Source organism: Cydia splendana, chromosome 9 (assembly GCF_910591565.1).
Source record: "Cydia splendana chromosome 9, ilCydSple1.2, whole genome shotgun sequence".
Taxonomy (NCBI): Eukaryota; Metazoa; Arthropoda; class Insecta; order Lepidoptera; family Tortricidae; genus Cydia; species Cydia splendana.
Window position 1 is genome coordinate 7,422,188 of NC_085968.1, and position 15,895 is coordinate 7,438,082.

General features: G+C 37.6%; 1 protein-coding gene across 6 annotated transcripts in view; it reads left to right on the top strand.

Annotated features, from left to right (window-relative positions):
- Positions 1-14,914, top strand: part of LOC134793469 (putative protein kinase C delta type homolog) — a 53,123-nt gene extending 38,209 nt beyond the window's left edge. For all 6 annotated transcript variants that reach the window (XM_063765049.1, XM_063765051.1, XM_063765050.1 and 3 more), the window contains 7 exons: positions 4,656-4,792; positions 11,084-11,257; positions 11,749-11,903; positions 12,267-12,405; positions 12,893-13,081; positions 13,414-13,554; positions 14,624-14,914. In XM_063765049.1, the coding sequence (XP_063621119.1) occupies positions 4,656-4,792; positions 11,084-11,257; positions 11,749-11,903; positions 12,267-12,405; positions 12,893-13,081; positions 13,414-13,554; positions 14,624-14,773 (1,085 nt within the window). In that variant the 3' untranslated portion in view covers positions 14,774-14,914. The remainder of the gene's footprint in view (positions 1-4,655; positions 4,793-11,083; positions 11,258-11,748; positions 11,904-12,266; positions 12,406-12,892; positions 13,082-13,413; positions 13,555-14,623) is intronic.
- Positions 14,915-15,895: the final 981 nt, after the last annotated feature.

A 15,895-nucleotide genomic window follows, 5' to 3' on the forward strand; every position in this document is an offset into this window, starting at 1 on the left:
CAGCTGCTATATACCAGTACGGTACGTCGTACTCAGGGCGACAAGTATGTACATTTATTGACCTATTGTCTTAACCAATGGAGATCCCATTCTACAACTTCTAGTGTATTTTGTACATACTTTGGGGTATATTTTGAGATGAAAAAAAAATAAAAAAAACTGGTCAAAGTTTTCGAAAAATGGTTTCGAAAAGTTTACTTCCGGTTTTAACCATTATTTATTTTTTATTTTTCAAAATTGATTTCTTCGCTGAAAAGATCATTAAAAATTCTATACAAAACGCTTGGTTTAATAATAAGTTATATATTTTAATTATTCGATATTCGAGTTTCAAAAAATCGGAATTTCAATTACGGTAATTTTTGAAAACCTCATAATTTTTAAAATAAACGTCATATATAAAAAATATTTGGCGTCCGGTTTTATACCTACTAGAAGAAGAACTAAACCAAATATAAACAAATTCGGGAACCTCACTTTTTTTTTCCTGTCCGCTTCATATGAAATGCCCCATAGGCTAAATCATATTTATGTAAATACATATATAATTTTCAGTAAGAAATATATGACAAATTTTACTACCATCAGAAAGGTACACTATTTGTGATACCTATGATAAAGTTTTTAAATATAAACTAATTACAAACCCCGAAAAAAATGTTCATAATCACATACTAAAGATCATCAACTTCTGGATTTTTCCAAGTTTTCCGACATTTCGTCTTAAAACGAATGTAATTTTTATAAATTAAAATACTGCGTAGGTATGTTAAGTTAAAAATCGGAAAACGGATTAGTATTACTATTGAAAAAATATATAGGAAGATTTAACTAATTGTAGGGTAATTCGCCAGCAACTGGCCGTCCTAAACTAAAATGAATTCTATTCACCTATAAACAGAATTTATTTTAGTATAAGGCGGCTTAGTTATTGAAGGCTGGCCAGTTATTGAAACCTTATACTAAAATTAACTCTGTTTATAGGTGAAAAGAATTCATTTCGTGGCCAATTACTAAAATTACCCTATATAAAATTTGATGTTTTTGTTGTGTAGGCTGCATCCTACACTATGCATTTAAGGGTTAAATTAAAAATTCTTCTTGGATTATCTAAATTATCTTACAATAATTTACCAAATTAAATTCCTCCAGTTTAAGGAAGTAAATCGTTGTCACATTCATCTAGTTCTCCCGAAATTAACATGGCGACCTTGATATTGCTCCGTCTAATCTCAACTAATATTTTTAGCGGCGGCCGCGATCTCAGGCGAGGTGAAAGAGAATTAATTTGCCACACATGCTCTTCGCGAATTATGTCATAATCGTAATAGTGTTTGGCGGATCATAATTAGCTGTGATGCGCACTACTCGAACCTTTTAATAATACTGTGACGTAGCTTGAAACTACTTCCTAATCTTCTTAAAAGCATAAGGTAACACACAAGAATATATCGGTAAGGACCTAAAGGGCTGATTTAGACGGCGCGCGAACTCGTATGCGATTTTAGTTACATTGAGGACTATTAGTTGTATCCAATTCAGCCGACCAATCAAATACCGCAATGTAATGAAACTCGCATGCGAGTTCTCGCACCGTCTAAATGAGCCGTCTAGGGCTACGAGAGCAGTGCGGTATGAGAACGTAATTGTTGTTATGCCTAAAGCTAACATTGTTTGTTGTTGTTGTTCGCCAGCAGTTGAGTTTAAATAAAAAAAAACTGATTAGTTGCATTTTATTCACAAGAATGGCAAAGTTTATCTGATGCAATTTTTGAGTTGTTTCCTCATGTTGGCTGGTTGAATTTGTTACTTTTAAGTGAAGATTTTAAATGATAAATATTTAATAACGTTCAATTTGATTTATAATGTTTTACAGTTAATATTTTCCTCGCGTTGGTGTGGTGAAATTTTTTGTATTTTACTTGGGAACAAAGTTTGTTTTTTAACCCTCGTGCCTCGCAACCCCTCGCGGCGCTCAAGATTCCACTTTACGAACGGTTCTCGGAACACCCTACATTCGTGGTTCAATTTTGGAATCTTTCGTTTGCTCAGGAACCAATATTAGCATGAGGTTTCAACAACTGCTTTGCCCCTTGTAAAATAAATATTTTTCGGCTACCTAAAGGTTGTCTGGAAAAGATCGCTTTTTATCGATAAGACCGCCGGTTGACACCTTTACTTGAGTTGCTGTATTCTCTGTATTATTTTCTTGCACTGGGTGTGCAATAAATAGTATTTGTATGTGCAATATACTTTTGAAATTGTCTCGCTGCTATTAGTGGTAGGGGCATTAAATAGGTAGGTACTAAATACAATCTTTGAACATTTTTCTAAATGTTACGTAAATTAAACAGCAGTTTACAACATCTTTTAATCTGACATGTTATAAATTGATCCTCAAGTATTGACCTGCGATTGTATCAATCAAACACTATGTTCTCGCAATAAACATATTTCAATTTCATTACGGAGTGTTGCGTTGCGACCAGTAATAACACATAGGTACTAATCTAATGGTTGCGACTGCGGGAGACAGTATACTTGTCAGCGCGATAGCGGAATTCTCAAATTAGCAGCACTCCTGTACCGCACCGATCGCGTAGGCCGGGGACAACAGCGCGATATATTCTCACACCCATCAGACACGACATGCTTATTATCGAGCGACGAACAGTTAATAACACCGAAATGGACGTAGGTAGTTGTAGATTTTTTTTGATGCATTACGCAGAGAGGGTCTAGTAAGGTGTCACCAATTCTTGATAGAGACGTATTGAACTACTTATTAAGTATTATGTATAAGTTGGAAACTTTAGGACGTCCGCTAAATATCTGGCGCGGTTAACGAAAAAGCTAAGCGCCAGCTAGCGGACGCCCTTATTCTTTCAAAGATACACGTATACACTGCCAATTAAAATATCATAGTTAGTTTAGTGGTGATTTTGGCTACGGAGCTGGTGGTTTTGGGTTTGAATTTCAATAAGGGCGTTCATTTGTGTTAAGTATAAGTTATAAGGCCAAATCTTTGTTTCTGAGTTATGGATATTTATCGAAGTTTTTATATCCATCCTACAAATCTATTTTATAATGTACATAAATAAAATTATTTGTGCAAGATTGCCCTTTTATGTTTATTGTTACGATGTTACGTACGCCATCCCGCCGCGCGATTCGTTCGATTATTCCCGTAGCGTACAGTCATAGCGTCATATAGTACATATGTAGCATCCAAAGTATTCAAATAGTTCGGTACACCATACCACAGAATAAATAATAGTACTAGGTACAGAAGATTCACTCTCTAACAAAACGCGTCTGTTACGATTAAATTAGGACAGATATGACCGTTAGGTGGCGACAGCGCCACGCGCGGCTTATGGCTAATAGCCACCAAAATTGGTGTGGGACGGATGTACTTGTTGCAAGCCACGAAATCGCGGAGTGAGCCACGCCTGACCATACATACATATTACATGGTATACCGAACTATTTGAATCTTTTGGATGCTACATACTATATGACGCTGACTGTACGAGGAAAATAACTTTGCGTAGGTAATGCAGTGACCTTTCGTGTGATCGTCCAAAAACCTGAATGTCACTTTACAAATTATTTGGAAACGTGCACCAAAGACAAGGCGAGTCATTTGATAAGGATCTTTGTCGCGTTGGTCCATAGCGAACTAAAGGTTGTTTACGGAGATAAATCTTGACGAGGACATGCCAACACACTTGCTCTAATATTTCATTTAATTTAAAGTCAACGGATTTAAATTACAAGTCATAAACTATATTAATTGCTAATTTCTCTACCTACCTAATTCGCACCTGGAGTCAACTTAAATAATATTTTAACAGACATAACTGTAAACATTTGTGTTGGCGAGATTTACACATAGCTATTTACCACTAAAATTACTTCAAAGTTGCCAAAATTATTTAATATCTGTTGCAAGTCTACAAATATATGTGAATGTTAGAAACTCTACGAACACCTATATTTTTAAACGCAAAGTCTACGGGTACCTATATTTTTCGATATTTCACTAAATCGTTTAAATATGCTAAAAAAGACATATTATTAAAATATTCAAACTACTTAATAGTATTTCAACTGCAACTCGATCTAGAACCTCGCTCTGTTTCTATACAAGTTGCAGGTGGGATGCATCCTGTCATTTCATTACTATTTTATTTACCCTGTTATTTTTCCTTTCCCTTCAAACTTGCATTTTAAATATAAATACGTGAGATTCAAATAAATAAATTTAATAATCAAAAAATATAATTTTCGAATTTAGTTACATTTGTGTCTTATGTTCTTCTTCAATTTAAGAGTATCCTCTTGTCGGTGGAGTATTTTCCATTTCTCCCTCTCATAAGCCATATCCTTGACCTCTTGATACGACACGACACCAGCTTTTTCTTTTATTTGGTCTACATTAGCTACGTCTTGGTCTGCTCCTGCCTCTCTTTCTTTTTATCTTGCCTTCTATGATGGTTTTAAAGAATTTGTCGTGCCGTAACAAATGTCCAATGATTTTTCCCCGTCTGTTGTTGATGGTGTCCATTATCATCCTCTTCTCTTTTATTTGCATCACTTTAGATTAAGTAACTGAACGACTGCTTTGAAATCATATCGAATTTTGTTTGCAGAGCAATCAACGGCGTATGGGTTATTCCGCAAGACGGGTCGCTTCACGCCGCCCGCGCGCTCCATACCGCGCTTCCGCAAGTACAACATAGAGGACTTCCACTTTGTCAAGGTTCTCGGGAAAGGCAGCTTCGGAAAGGTGAGTTTTCTCATATTTTTAAGTTAAAAAGAACCAGAGAACAGAGTCATTGCTCATTGAAATTTTACATTTTAATCAATGCTATTGTAACCGTTATGCTTCAAGTTTTATTTATTCAAGTAGGTAGGTAAACTTGAAAATAACTGTATGTTACGCTTATGAATCCCATTAGAAGCAACGCGGATTAATGCAGTGTTTCCCTGTTTCATCGTACCGCGACTATTGAAAATCAAGAAATTCCTAATCAATATAATTTCCAAAACATTATTTCTTGACGTCCCTAAAATTTGCGCTTGTACGAGGAATACGGTAAGCGGGGATTGCGGTTCGAATGTTAGAATGTTACCTACCTAACCCTCTTGAATGACGGCTTGAAGTGCGGTTTCATCATCATGTAATTTTGGGGCAGCTCTTTGTTCCTACTGAAACAATAAATAACTTAAGAAACAACAGATACAGAAAGCAATTAGCATTGTTTTCGTTGACCCAAATGCACCCAGAGTTGAGTCGAGCCGAGTGCCAGACGTCCGACCAGAGGATAAAAATGGCACGATGGATCTATCAGTGCAAATCAATTTCGCGTCTGACAGCCCCCGATCAGTTATAGATATTACGCAAATAATGCCTTCAATAATGAAGCCATAATTTTGCGGTACCGATATCTTGTATCATTTCTATTTATTACGTAGGTACCTAATACCTACTTGACTGAGTAAATAAATACCAAAAAGACAACAGAAAGTACTAAGACCTTGACTCGATTCAAAACCGACAATCGATAATACATTTCAGAGTCCAAGTATGGTAATTACCAACAAATAATTTTTAAGAAAAAAAAACCGACTTCTATGGGGCCCGGTGAAAGATTATTGTAGATGGTGCGCTATGTAGAAAAGGAGGTAAAACCACCCACTTTTCTAGTAGCATTTCGTTTCTGTAAGGCTCGCAATTCTAACCTAACCTAACCCACTTTTGTTCGATTCTGTGAGAATCGCAGTTCAAACCTAACCTAACCCACTTAACGGCGCATGCGGTACGGTGTACGGGGGTTTGAGCGGGAGGGGTTTGGCATCATCATACTTTATACCTACATTTTATGGTAGGTAATCATAGTAGTTTATTTAGTTTAGGTATCATAGTGGTTTTCCGGGTTAAGGTCCGGGTCTGAGTCCTAGTCCGGGTCCGAGTCCGGGTCCGAGTCCGGGTCCGAGACCGGGTCCGAGTCCGGTTCCGAGTCCGGTTTCGAGTTCGGGTCCGAGTCCGGGTCCGAGTCTAGGTCCGGGTTCGGGTCCGAACCGGATCCGGGTACGAGTCCGGATCTGGATCCGAGTCCGGGTCCCAGTCCAAGTCAAAATCGAAATTCGAAATCACCAAACGTGAACTATGGGTCGTTGAAGAGTTCTGTTCTGGTCATCATCAACCGTTCCACTTCATCAAATGCGACAGTTTTAATAAAAATGCTTGATTTCTGATGATAATACAAAAATCTCTATACGCATGCCATTAAGATTTGAGGAGTTCCCTCGATTCCTCATGGATCCCATCATCAGACCTCAAGCTTGACAAAAATGTGGCTTAAAAACTTAACTTGCTTAACAAACATAACGAAGAGGACAAATCGCCAAACGTGAACTATGCGTCGTTGAAGAGTTCCATTCTGATCATCATCAGCAGTTCCACTTCATCAAATGTCACGTTTTTGAATGTATATGCTTGATTTGTTGATAAAAACACAAAAACCACAATATGTATGCCTTTAAGATTTGAGGAGTTCCCTCGATTCCTCATGGATCCCATCATCAGAACTGGGTTTTGACAAAAATCGGGCAAGTACGAGTCGGACTCGCGCACGAAGGGTTCCGTACCATATAAAAAAAAAAAAAACAAAAAAAAAAGCAAAAAAAAAAAACGGTCACCCATCCAAGTACTGACCACTCCCGACGTTGCTTAACTTTGGTCAAAAATCACGTTTGTTGTATGGGAGCCCCATTTAAATCTTTATTTTATTCTGTTTTTAGTATTTGTTGTTATAGCGGCAACAGAAATACATCATCTGTGAAAATTTCAACTGTCTAGCTATCACGGTTCGTGAGATACAGCCTGGTGACAGACGGACGGACGGACGGACAGCGAAGTCTTAGTAATAGGGTCCCGTTTTACCCTTTGGGTACGGAACCCTAAAAAAACAGGACCAATCTGTGTGCATATACATACAATCAAAAAAATAATTTTCAAAATCGGTCCAGTAATGACGGAGATATGGAGTAACAAACATTAAAAAAAAAAACATACAAGCGAATTGATAACCTCCTTCTTTGAGATTTGGAAGTCGGTTAAAAATATAAGCAAATAGAAAAACAACTGAATCCGTGACTTGCAAAACTAGCTTATATAAAGGTTGTCTCGACAAATTTTCGAAACGCTGGCTAGACAACGCAAACGCAACGAGCATTTAATAGCTAAGATATATTTTCTCGTGGCGTCTTTTCTAATCCTACCACTTTTTTCTGCGGATGACCTAACAACCTAACATAGATACCCACACGCGTTTCAGCCTTGTTGCCATTTAGCTATTGTTTTCTTATACCTTGCTTCAATGCAACCGTAATCTATTTGAAACACAAACAAACGGACATAATTACAGGCATTACAGCATAATCGTTTGTTATCAAACGCGTTAAATTCTGTAAAGCATAACTAGTAGTAGCGTCCACGCCACACTGTCCTAAAATAAACTCAAGAGAAATAAAACAAGGGATATTGCCAAGAAAAACGAGTTTCTGCACGACTAGGTTGGTTGAAGTAATAGAGAATATCGTAGAATTTAATATATGTTCCGGGCGTTCCGGCGTTGAAAGATGAGTTTTAAAGAAAACGTGTGACAAATACACAAATTATCCAGAATCATTGTCGTTCGGGTGGGATGGACTATCGTAAACGTTTGTTAGTCATAAATAACATTATCTATGATCTTATACACTCCAGCAATCTTTTCTTAAATACAAGTTGCACTCGCGGACTGTCACGTTTACGAGTACAAGCACCATTGAAAAGAGCCGTGCCGCCAGGACGTGCAGTGACATAGTAAATTAATGCTATTTACAATATAACAGTTATTATATTAAGTAGGTACGTTAGAGACTACAAGTGCTACACGGATAATTTAGTTTAAATTTTTCGAATTGAATTATCTTATAATAATTTTTCATTTATCATACTCTGGAAGTGGGACATTGGATCGCTATGAAGCGGGTTGAAAGTGATACAATTTGACCTAGGGCGTTCCACTTAGTCATGTATTTTACTTTCCTCACATGGGTATGAAATGAGAGTGTTTAACTCGGGTGAACGGTACATTTCTGTGTCGAACTATTTACGCTCCACTCCGTTCGAGCGTCAAAATATCTCGTCAGAAGTGGGTGCCTTTCATCCGTTGGTTAACAATCTACTATTGTATTCGTGGCGAAAACTCTTATAGGTACCTACACCGCATCTACAACCTGAGTATCCCGATCTATAATTACATGGTTTGGTTGGTCTTGTAGAGACACAATCGCGCAAAATATATCATAGGAAACACAAACTACGACCACTCATAAAAACATCTGAAAATAGTTAACGAACGACATTGACGTCCCCTCTTCTCTACCTATCATGTCCCCGCATAGTTACGGTTAAACTGCAGACGTTGTAAACTGTGTCAAAGAATTAAGAAATAAAATGAAAATAGATCTACCTGCCGGAGCCGCCAGAATAGTTTTGAGGAATTGGGGCACTGGACAACATTAATACCTACCCACTTGCATTATGACTTATGACTACGAGATCATCTTTGCAAGACAGGGAATTTTATAAACTCGTATAACTGATATATTTTAAAATGGTCTTGTTATTAAATAGGTAGGTATCATAATGTCTATTAGTAGGTACATGTTAGATAAATTGAAAACGTCTATTCTCTTTTTTTTCTTGTTCTTATGTATAAAGTCAGGTGGGGTGAGAGAAACATAGTTTATTTTGCTCGGGGCAAGAGAAGCCGTAAGGGGAAAGTCCTCTTACGGTTTGTTAATTCACTTTATGCATTACTTTTATTTTTAGTATTATCACTTAATTTAGTTTTTTTATATCTTTAAGTGTTTCTAATTGTTTATTTTCCCTACAAGTGTTTTTCTTGCCCCATAAATAGTTTCTTTTACCCCACCTACTTTGCGTAACATAATTGAGGACTCAGTGATTGGAAGCGGTGAATGATTAATGTAAAGTATTAAACAGTCAATAACTAGACTAAGGGACAGTTGCACCAACCACAGTTAACAGACTGATCAACGTCAACCAGCTGAAATCTATGAAATTTTCCATACAATAAAATTTAGCGAACGCTTTAACGGTGACAGACGGTTTGGTGTAACCGACTCTAAGCTAGTAATCGGGTGACGCCGGTGACGCAAATTACACTTCAAACAATTTGATGAGAGGTTGATAGCAAAATTGGCAAAAATAATATTCCAATGACGTTGTATTTATTACCATATAACAGTTTTGTCTTGCCAAATTATAAATGTATTAAGAGTATTAATAATTAGATTTTACGCAAATTCACTATGACGTACGAAACGCGTAAAATATAAAAGAACAGTTAGATGCCTAGCCACAACTTTACACGAAAAACAGATCTCTAGGAAAACTGCGATCGGCTAATGATTTGATTGATAATGGTGCCAATAGGAATATTCTCGTACGTAGACCGTATAGATAACTATAAGTACAAGCTAAATGGAATGAGGAACAAACATATCACTCAGGATCACATGCCAGCCTATTGACACACACACTACTGATGACAAATGAGAAGCTATTGACGGTAAAGTTTGTCAGAAAAACGCAGATATATTTTAAAATAATAGGCATTAGGCACACAGACTCTTCTATATGTACCGGGCGAAATTGTGGTAGATAGTTAAACTGAAAATGTGCTGACCATAACCCCCGCAGCGCAAGCTGCGTGGCAGCGTGCCATTTGCAGCGGGAGGCGCAATTCGCTCTGGTTCAGCGTTCACCTGGCCTGCCATGCCATCCTATTAGTACTACTACATCCACATGATCTATTCTCGGCTCCTACATCACTGGGTTCGCACGTCACGGAGCACGTGTCATCGGCCCCGTCTCAGCCTGTCCTATCGCCAAAAGTCGCAAATTACAACGTCTCTCCCGCAAACGTCATATTAGATTAATTGATACATACAACGTTGCTAGGTTCGCGAAGGAATATTTAGGAAGGTCTATTATAAGATAGCCATTTTGAACTAATTGATGTTCGTATGTAAAAAAATTCTCGAAACGCGTTACCCCAGTCCCTTTGAGATTTGTTGAAAACCGGCTGATTATTAATGACTCTTAAATGATATAGTACAAACTACATACTTCTTGCTGCACAGCTAGAAGTTTGTATTCATTTTAGCTACACTCGTTAAACTTTCTAGAAATACTCTTCCGCGGAAAGTAAATAGCGCAAACGTTGACATTTCCCGTGATGTGTTTCACATATAACGTGTTATTGTCGAGTATGTGTCGGCTGTTACGTGAGCCATGCTTCCTGGTTTAGCACGGCTTGGCCCAATTGCCTTTGAGAGCCGGCCAAGAATACAGAGAAAGCAATGATATATTCGAGTTATAAAACGAAAACCCGCCGTGTCGCACGGTTGTCAGGCACGTTTCCTGCTACATATATCAACAGATAACTCCGCGAAATTTGTTTTTGTCACATTCACATTGCTCTAAATGTTGACCTTTCAAATCATACAGATTTTTTGAACTTATTAATTTCTCTTTGATAGGTACGTCTCTCTTAAATGCAAATGACCTCTGTATTAAGTATTAACTATTTTACTAGCCGTCTGTTTTTAATCACTCTATTTTTGTGTCCACTCCATGTCAGATTGATGAATGATGACATATTTATGTAAATACCACAGGGAAATATATAGCAACACGCGTTTGCCAAACGAAAGGTCACTGACTAGCCGGGCACCTTTTCGGAGATTATCGTGTAATTTACGGTCAGGATGTTTCTAGAAAAATATTAGATAGCTACGCGTAAAAGCAAATCTAAATAAAGCAGAATAGCGTTCAATTAACGTAAGAAGTACGAAGTCACTACCTGCTACCTAGCCTGGACTTTATTTTAATTGGTTTCTGGTTTCTCAATAAATCTCCTCCTCAATATAATTGTAAGTTTACGTATTGTGTCGGGTACAATACTAAAGTGTTTACTACGCAATAACACCATTTCAGGTGCTTCTAGCCGAGCTTCGAGACACAGAATACTACTACGCTGTGAAATGCTTGAAGAAAGACGTCGTGCTGGAAGATGACGATGTGGAATGCACGCTCATCGAGAGGAGGGTGCTCGCGCTCGGCACCAACCATCCTTATCTGTGCCATCTGTTCGCGACCTTCCAGACTGATGTGAGCAAATACATTTTTAATCGTTATCTGCAAACGTTGGTCGCTAAATGACATGGTGTTGACCATACAAGACCTACCCAGTGTTATTTTGTTTTATGGAGAAACTTCTTGTTCAGTAAGACATCTTTTACGCGAGCCCGTTATTTTCTTATAGTTACTGAAGCACATGTCGGTAGCTCGGTAGCTTTCGAGTCGAAATATCCATGTGATTCTGAATCACATTAATAGTTATAATACGCATGAACGAAGCAATTTAGCGCAGAATAAGGCAATTCGTGATTTTTTTTTCAACGGGGAAAGCCGGTAAATTTATCGTCGATTAGTTGTCTATCGCTATAGTTCCTCTATCAATACCTAATTTCTACGTAGGGACATAATCAACAACGTCTACCCCGGAGAATGTCACTACATGGTGTAATCACCATGTATAGTGACATTAGGACAGTAGGTTTGTTTAATATCTACTGAATCTGATTGTACTCACCATCTAGTCGCACCTGTTCTTCGTGATGGAGTACCTGAACGGCGGCGACCTGATGTTCCACATCCAGCAGAGCGGCCGCTTCCCCGAGTCTCGCGCGCGGTTCTACGCGGCCGAGATCGTGTCGGGGCTCAAGTTCCTGCACAAGCGAGGAATTGTTTACAGGTACCTAAGATATATTTTTAATTAAGTAAGATTATATTAGTAATCGAAACAATAGTTTTTGATAATATTCTGTTTCGTTAGCCAGGAGACAACAGTAAAACAGTTTGTTAGAAAAATAATTAAAACACATGCATCTAACATGCTAAAAGGTACAACTAAAACATCTAGTAAACGGTCCCATGATTGAATGAATCAAATTCATGTTTAATTAATTCTAATACGTAAAATTAATCAATGAATTGTGATGAATTTAAAAAGTGACACAGTAGACATAGCAGTTTTTATGAAATAATAGTAAATTATAAATAATATCTTAGTCGTTTAACTCACAAAATACCTAATATTGTTTTTCTACGGTAACAGAGATTTGAAACTGGACAACATCCTCCTGGATTTCGACGGGCACGTGCGCATCGCCGACTTCGGCATGTGCAAGCTGCAGATCTACTTGGAAAAGACCGCGGACACTTTCTGCGGCACTCCAGATTACATGGCCCCTGAGGTACCTATAAAGAGATCTTAAATTTAGATTTGACCTTACCGCACCATAAGACGCAGTTCTGGTGTTATATAATAATAGTTAATACTAATGGTAGGTACCTAATGGTAACGCTCCTTCAGTGTTCTGTGTTTTAAGGTTTTTTACCTAAGCTGACAGTAATTTTAAGTAAGTATCCCCGTGTTGTACAAAGTTGCGTGGATGCAGAAAGTATTCTTGCAATTTCCCCTGGGAAGACCGACATGCAACAGTTACAGATAGTTTTTTCGAAGACTTGGTCCGTACTTACTAGGTAAAGAAGCATGGATGTAAAGTTAATTAATATGAATAGTGGACGATCTGATGGACGTCATGGGCTCTAGATGGATAACGATAAAATATTTATTACATATAGGTACATATATTAAATAGGACAATTTAATAGAAAGTAATATTTCTCTATTTGTTTTGAGGAACCATAGAATTTCACCGTACCTTGTAATATGTTCAGATCATCAAGGGCCTGAAGTACAACCAGACGGTGGACTGGTGGTCGTTCGGCGTGCTGCTGTACGAGATGCTGATCGGCCAGAGCCCCTTCAGCGGCTGCGACGAGGATGAGCTCTTCTGGTCCATATGCAACGAGATGCCATCCTATCCGCGCTTCCTGTCAACAGATTCTCTCAATATATTAACACGGGTAAATGCAAGAAAAAAGTCACGGGTTTCGAACTCTTAACTTTTAACAAAACTTTTTTTACGAAGTGTCTTTGTCTTCTGAAGATATTTTTGGTTGCTTGGTAGTAGTTAGGGAACGCTAGCAGAAAATAAAAAATATAATAATAATGTAGAACTACTTCTTCAAAAATATGCCCACAGAAAATTAGAAGGATGTTTAATCATGATCCAACTTGAAGCTCCAATCATTTGTGCCATTCTCTAATGTTCTTTTCCCCAAACTAGCATATGTATGAATATGATATTCGGAGCGACAATTAACTTACTATAACTTCCTCGTGACTTCTTCCATAGTTATTGGACAAAGACGCGCGTACGCGACTGGGCGGCATCGAGTGCATGCACGGAGACGTCCGTGACCAGGACTTCTTCCGCCAGATCCCCTGGGACAGGCTGGAGAGGCGGGAGCTCGAAGCACCGTTTAAACCGAAAGTGGTAAGTTTAGGATACTTTAAGAGGAAAACAGATTTGGCGAGGTAAATCAATGGTCTAGTAAATTTTGCACGACTCCGGATTAAGGATGGCGAGAGATCGATTCTAGTGACGATCCATCTCTGATAGTATATCCTGATGTTTATATATGATGTCGCGGGAACCAATGATAGTTTACATGGAATAATTATTATTTCCCATTAATTTTCAAGGCAAACTTCGACATTTCTTCTCATGTCGAGTGCCGATAGTTTCAGACTGTGTGGAACCAGAATTAAGGTAGCGAAATTTATCGCCTTGTTTGTTGCATCAATAATTAAAAATGATACTTACCGCCTTTTGTTACTTTTAGAACGTTTTTCACATATTATATTCAGTTCTGCTCTGTCTCCTATACCTATTACTGAACATAACATGTGTATCCCCTATCCTTGCCGGAATATTGAAAAATCTCAAACACAACGCGTTTAATTTAAGCCAAACAGTAATGAAGTAATGATACATTTCCATCGATAGTAAACAGGCCTACTAAAACGGAAATATTTTTTATTGCCAAAGCGCTTGGCGCCTCGCCATCTAACGGTCTAAATCTACCATCGTATTAGCCTTCCACAATAAATTGTGTAATAATTCCAGACTACATTTATTTTACCAAAAGACATAAGCAATAAACTAAAAAATTATGACTTCCGATACGATCCGGACTAAAAACAACACTTTAGGTAGGTATACCTTACAAGGTGACCTTATAATCAGTTTGGTAATGAAGCAGGGATGAGGGAAGAATTTGTTCATTATTTTATCCTGTCAACCAGGCGACAACAGCAGGTACCTACCTATCATAGTTTTCAAATAACGAACCAACCACGTAGATGACTTACAAGACCATTGGCTTAAAACTACTTACTAAAATATTTGGTGAATTCTAATCCTATAAAATCACGGTTTTAAAGATGACCCAGAAGACGTACCTACCTAACTATGCAACGAATGACAAGAAAAGTTGCCTCACTCTTATAGATAAAGTAAAGACATTAGATCTGTACTCACCTATTCACAAAATTGTTTACAGCGGCACCCACTGGACACGCAGTACTTCGACCGCGCGTTCACCGGCGAGCGGCCGCGGCTGACGGCGGTGGAGCCGCACGTGCTGCGCTCCATGGACCAGCAGCCGTTCCGCGGCTTCTCCTACACCAACCCTAACGCGACCGACCGCTAAACTAAACCATATCATCACTTAGTGATGGTTGAATCCCTTTTGGCTTAGCTTCGAGCTTATGGCTGTTAGCCTTAATCGAACCAGTTTAATGTGATCTCCGATTTCGCAGTTCTTGGGGCGTGACACTCAGACGAGCTCAGTCGAAACAGAATGTTTCTTGAATTACGAAGATGTCATATTGACGAGGAGGATTTGATTGCTTTTTAGCGTTTCGTTAAACGATTAATTAAATTATGCGAAGGCGATACTAATAGCTATATTAAAAGAAAATATAGCTATACAATCAAAATATTTATTTAAATTTTATTTTGATGAAGCGCTTTCTGGAGATAATTACTACTGAGACAGTTTGATATCTACTATTATATAGAAAAATACAAAGTTGATACTTAGGTAACGGCTGTCTACCGAGTAGGTATATTACCACTGTGTTTTAGAGACGCAGTTTCGTAGTTGGAAATAATGGAATTAACTAGTCATTTTTGATATAAAAAATTAAATTGAGATAAATGTTATTTAATTCAAAGAATTGTTACCTAATATACTAATAGGTAAATAGATAAGTACTATTTAAAGCGAATATATGTAGTCACAAATAGTTATTCAGTCAGCGTTCCTAATAAACTTTAGGTAACTTAATGTATGTGTATTAAGTGTTCTAATAAGAAATTGTTAGTTATTTAATGATAACTATTCTGTAGAATATTGTTTGATCTTTTAAATTTACCTTACAGGGTGCCTATGATTAATTTACGAATTGATTAAAGATTATCCTGTTTATAATACATTTATTTATCTGTGTGTACATTGAAAAATACTATTAAATAACAAAAAAAATGCAATTAATGCTCAGTTGACTACATACTGATGTACGTAGCTTATTACTTATTTGTAAGTCAAGTGTCTGGTACACGAGTAGAATAATAACCTGTAAGTAAATAGATGTATACAGGATACATACTTAGCTACTATTTTTGAAATGTATCACGACCTGTACTTAACTGTCAAGGATGCAGTCAATTCTGTTACGAGACAGGATTTGCCCCCAACAAAATTCACAAATGAAAACAAAAATGTAGCTCTTAATTACTAGTACCTATAGGTACATTGTCCAATATAGTT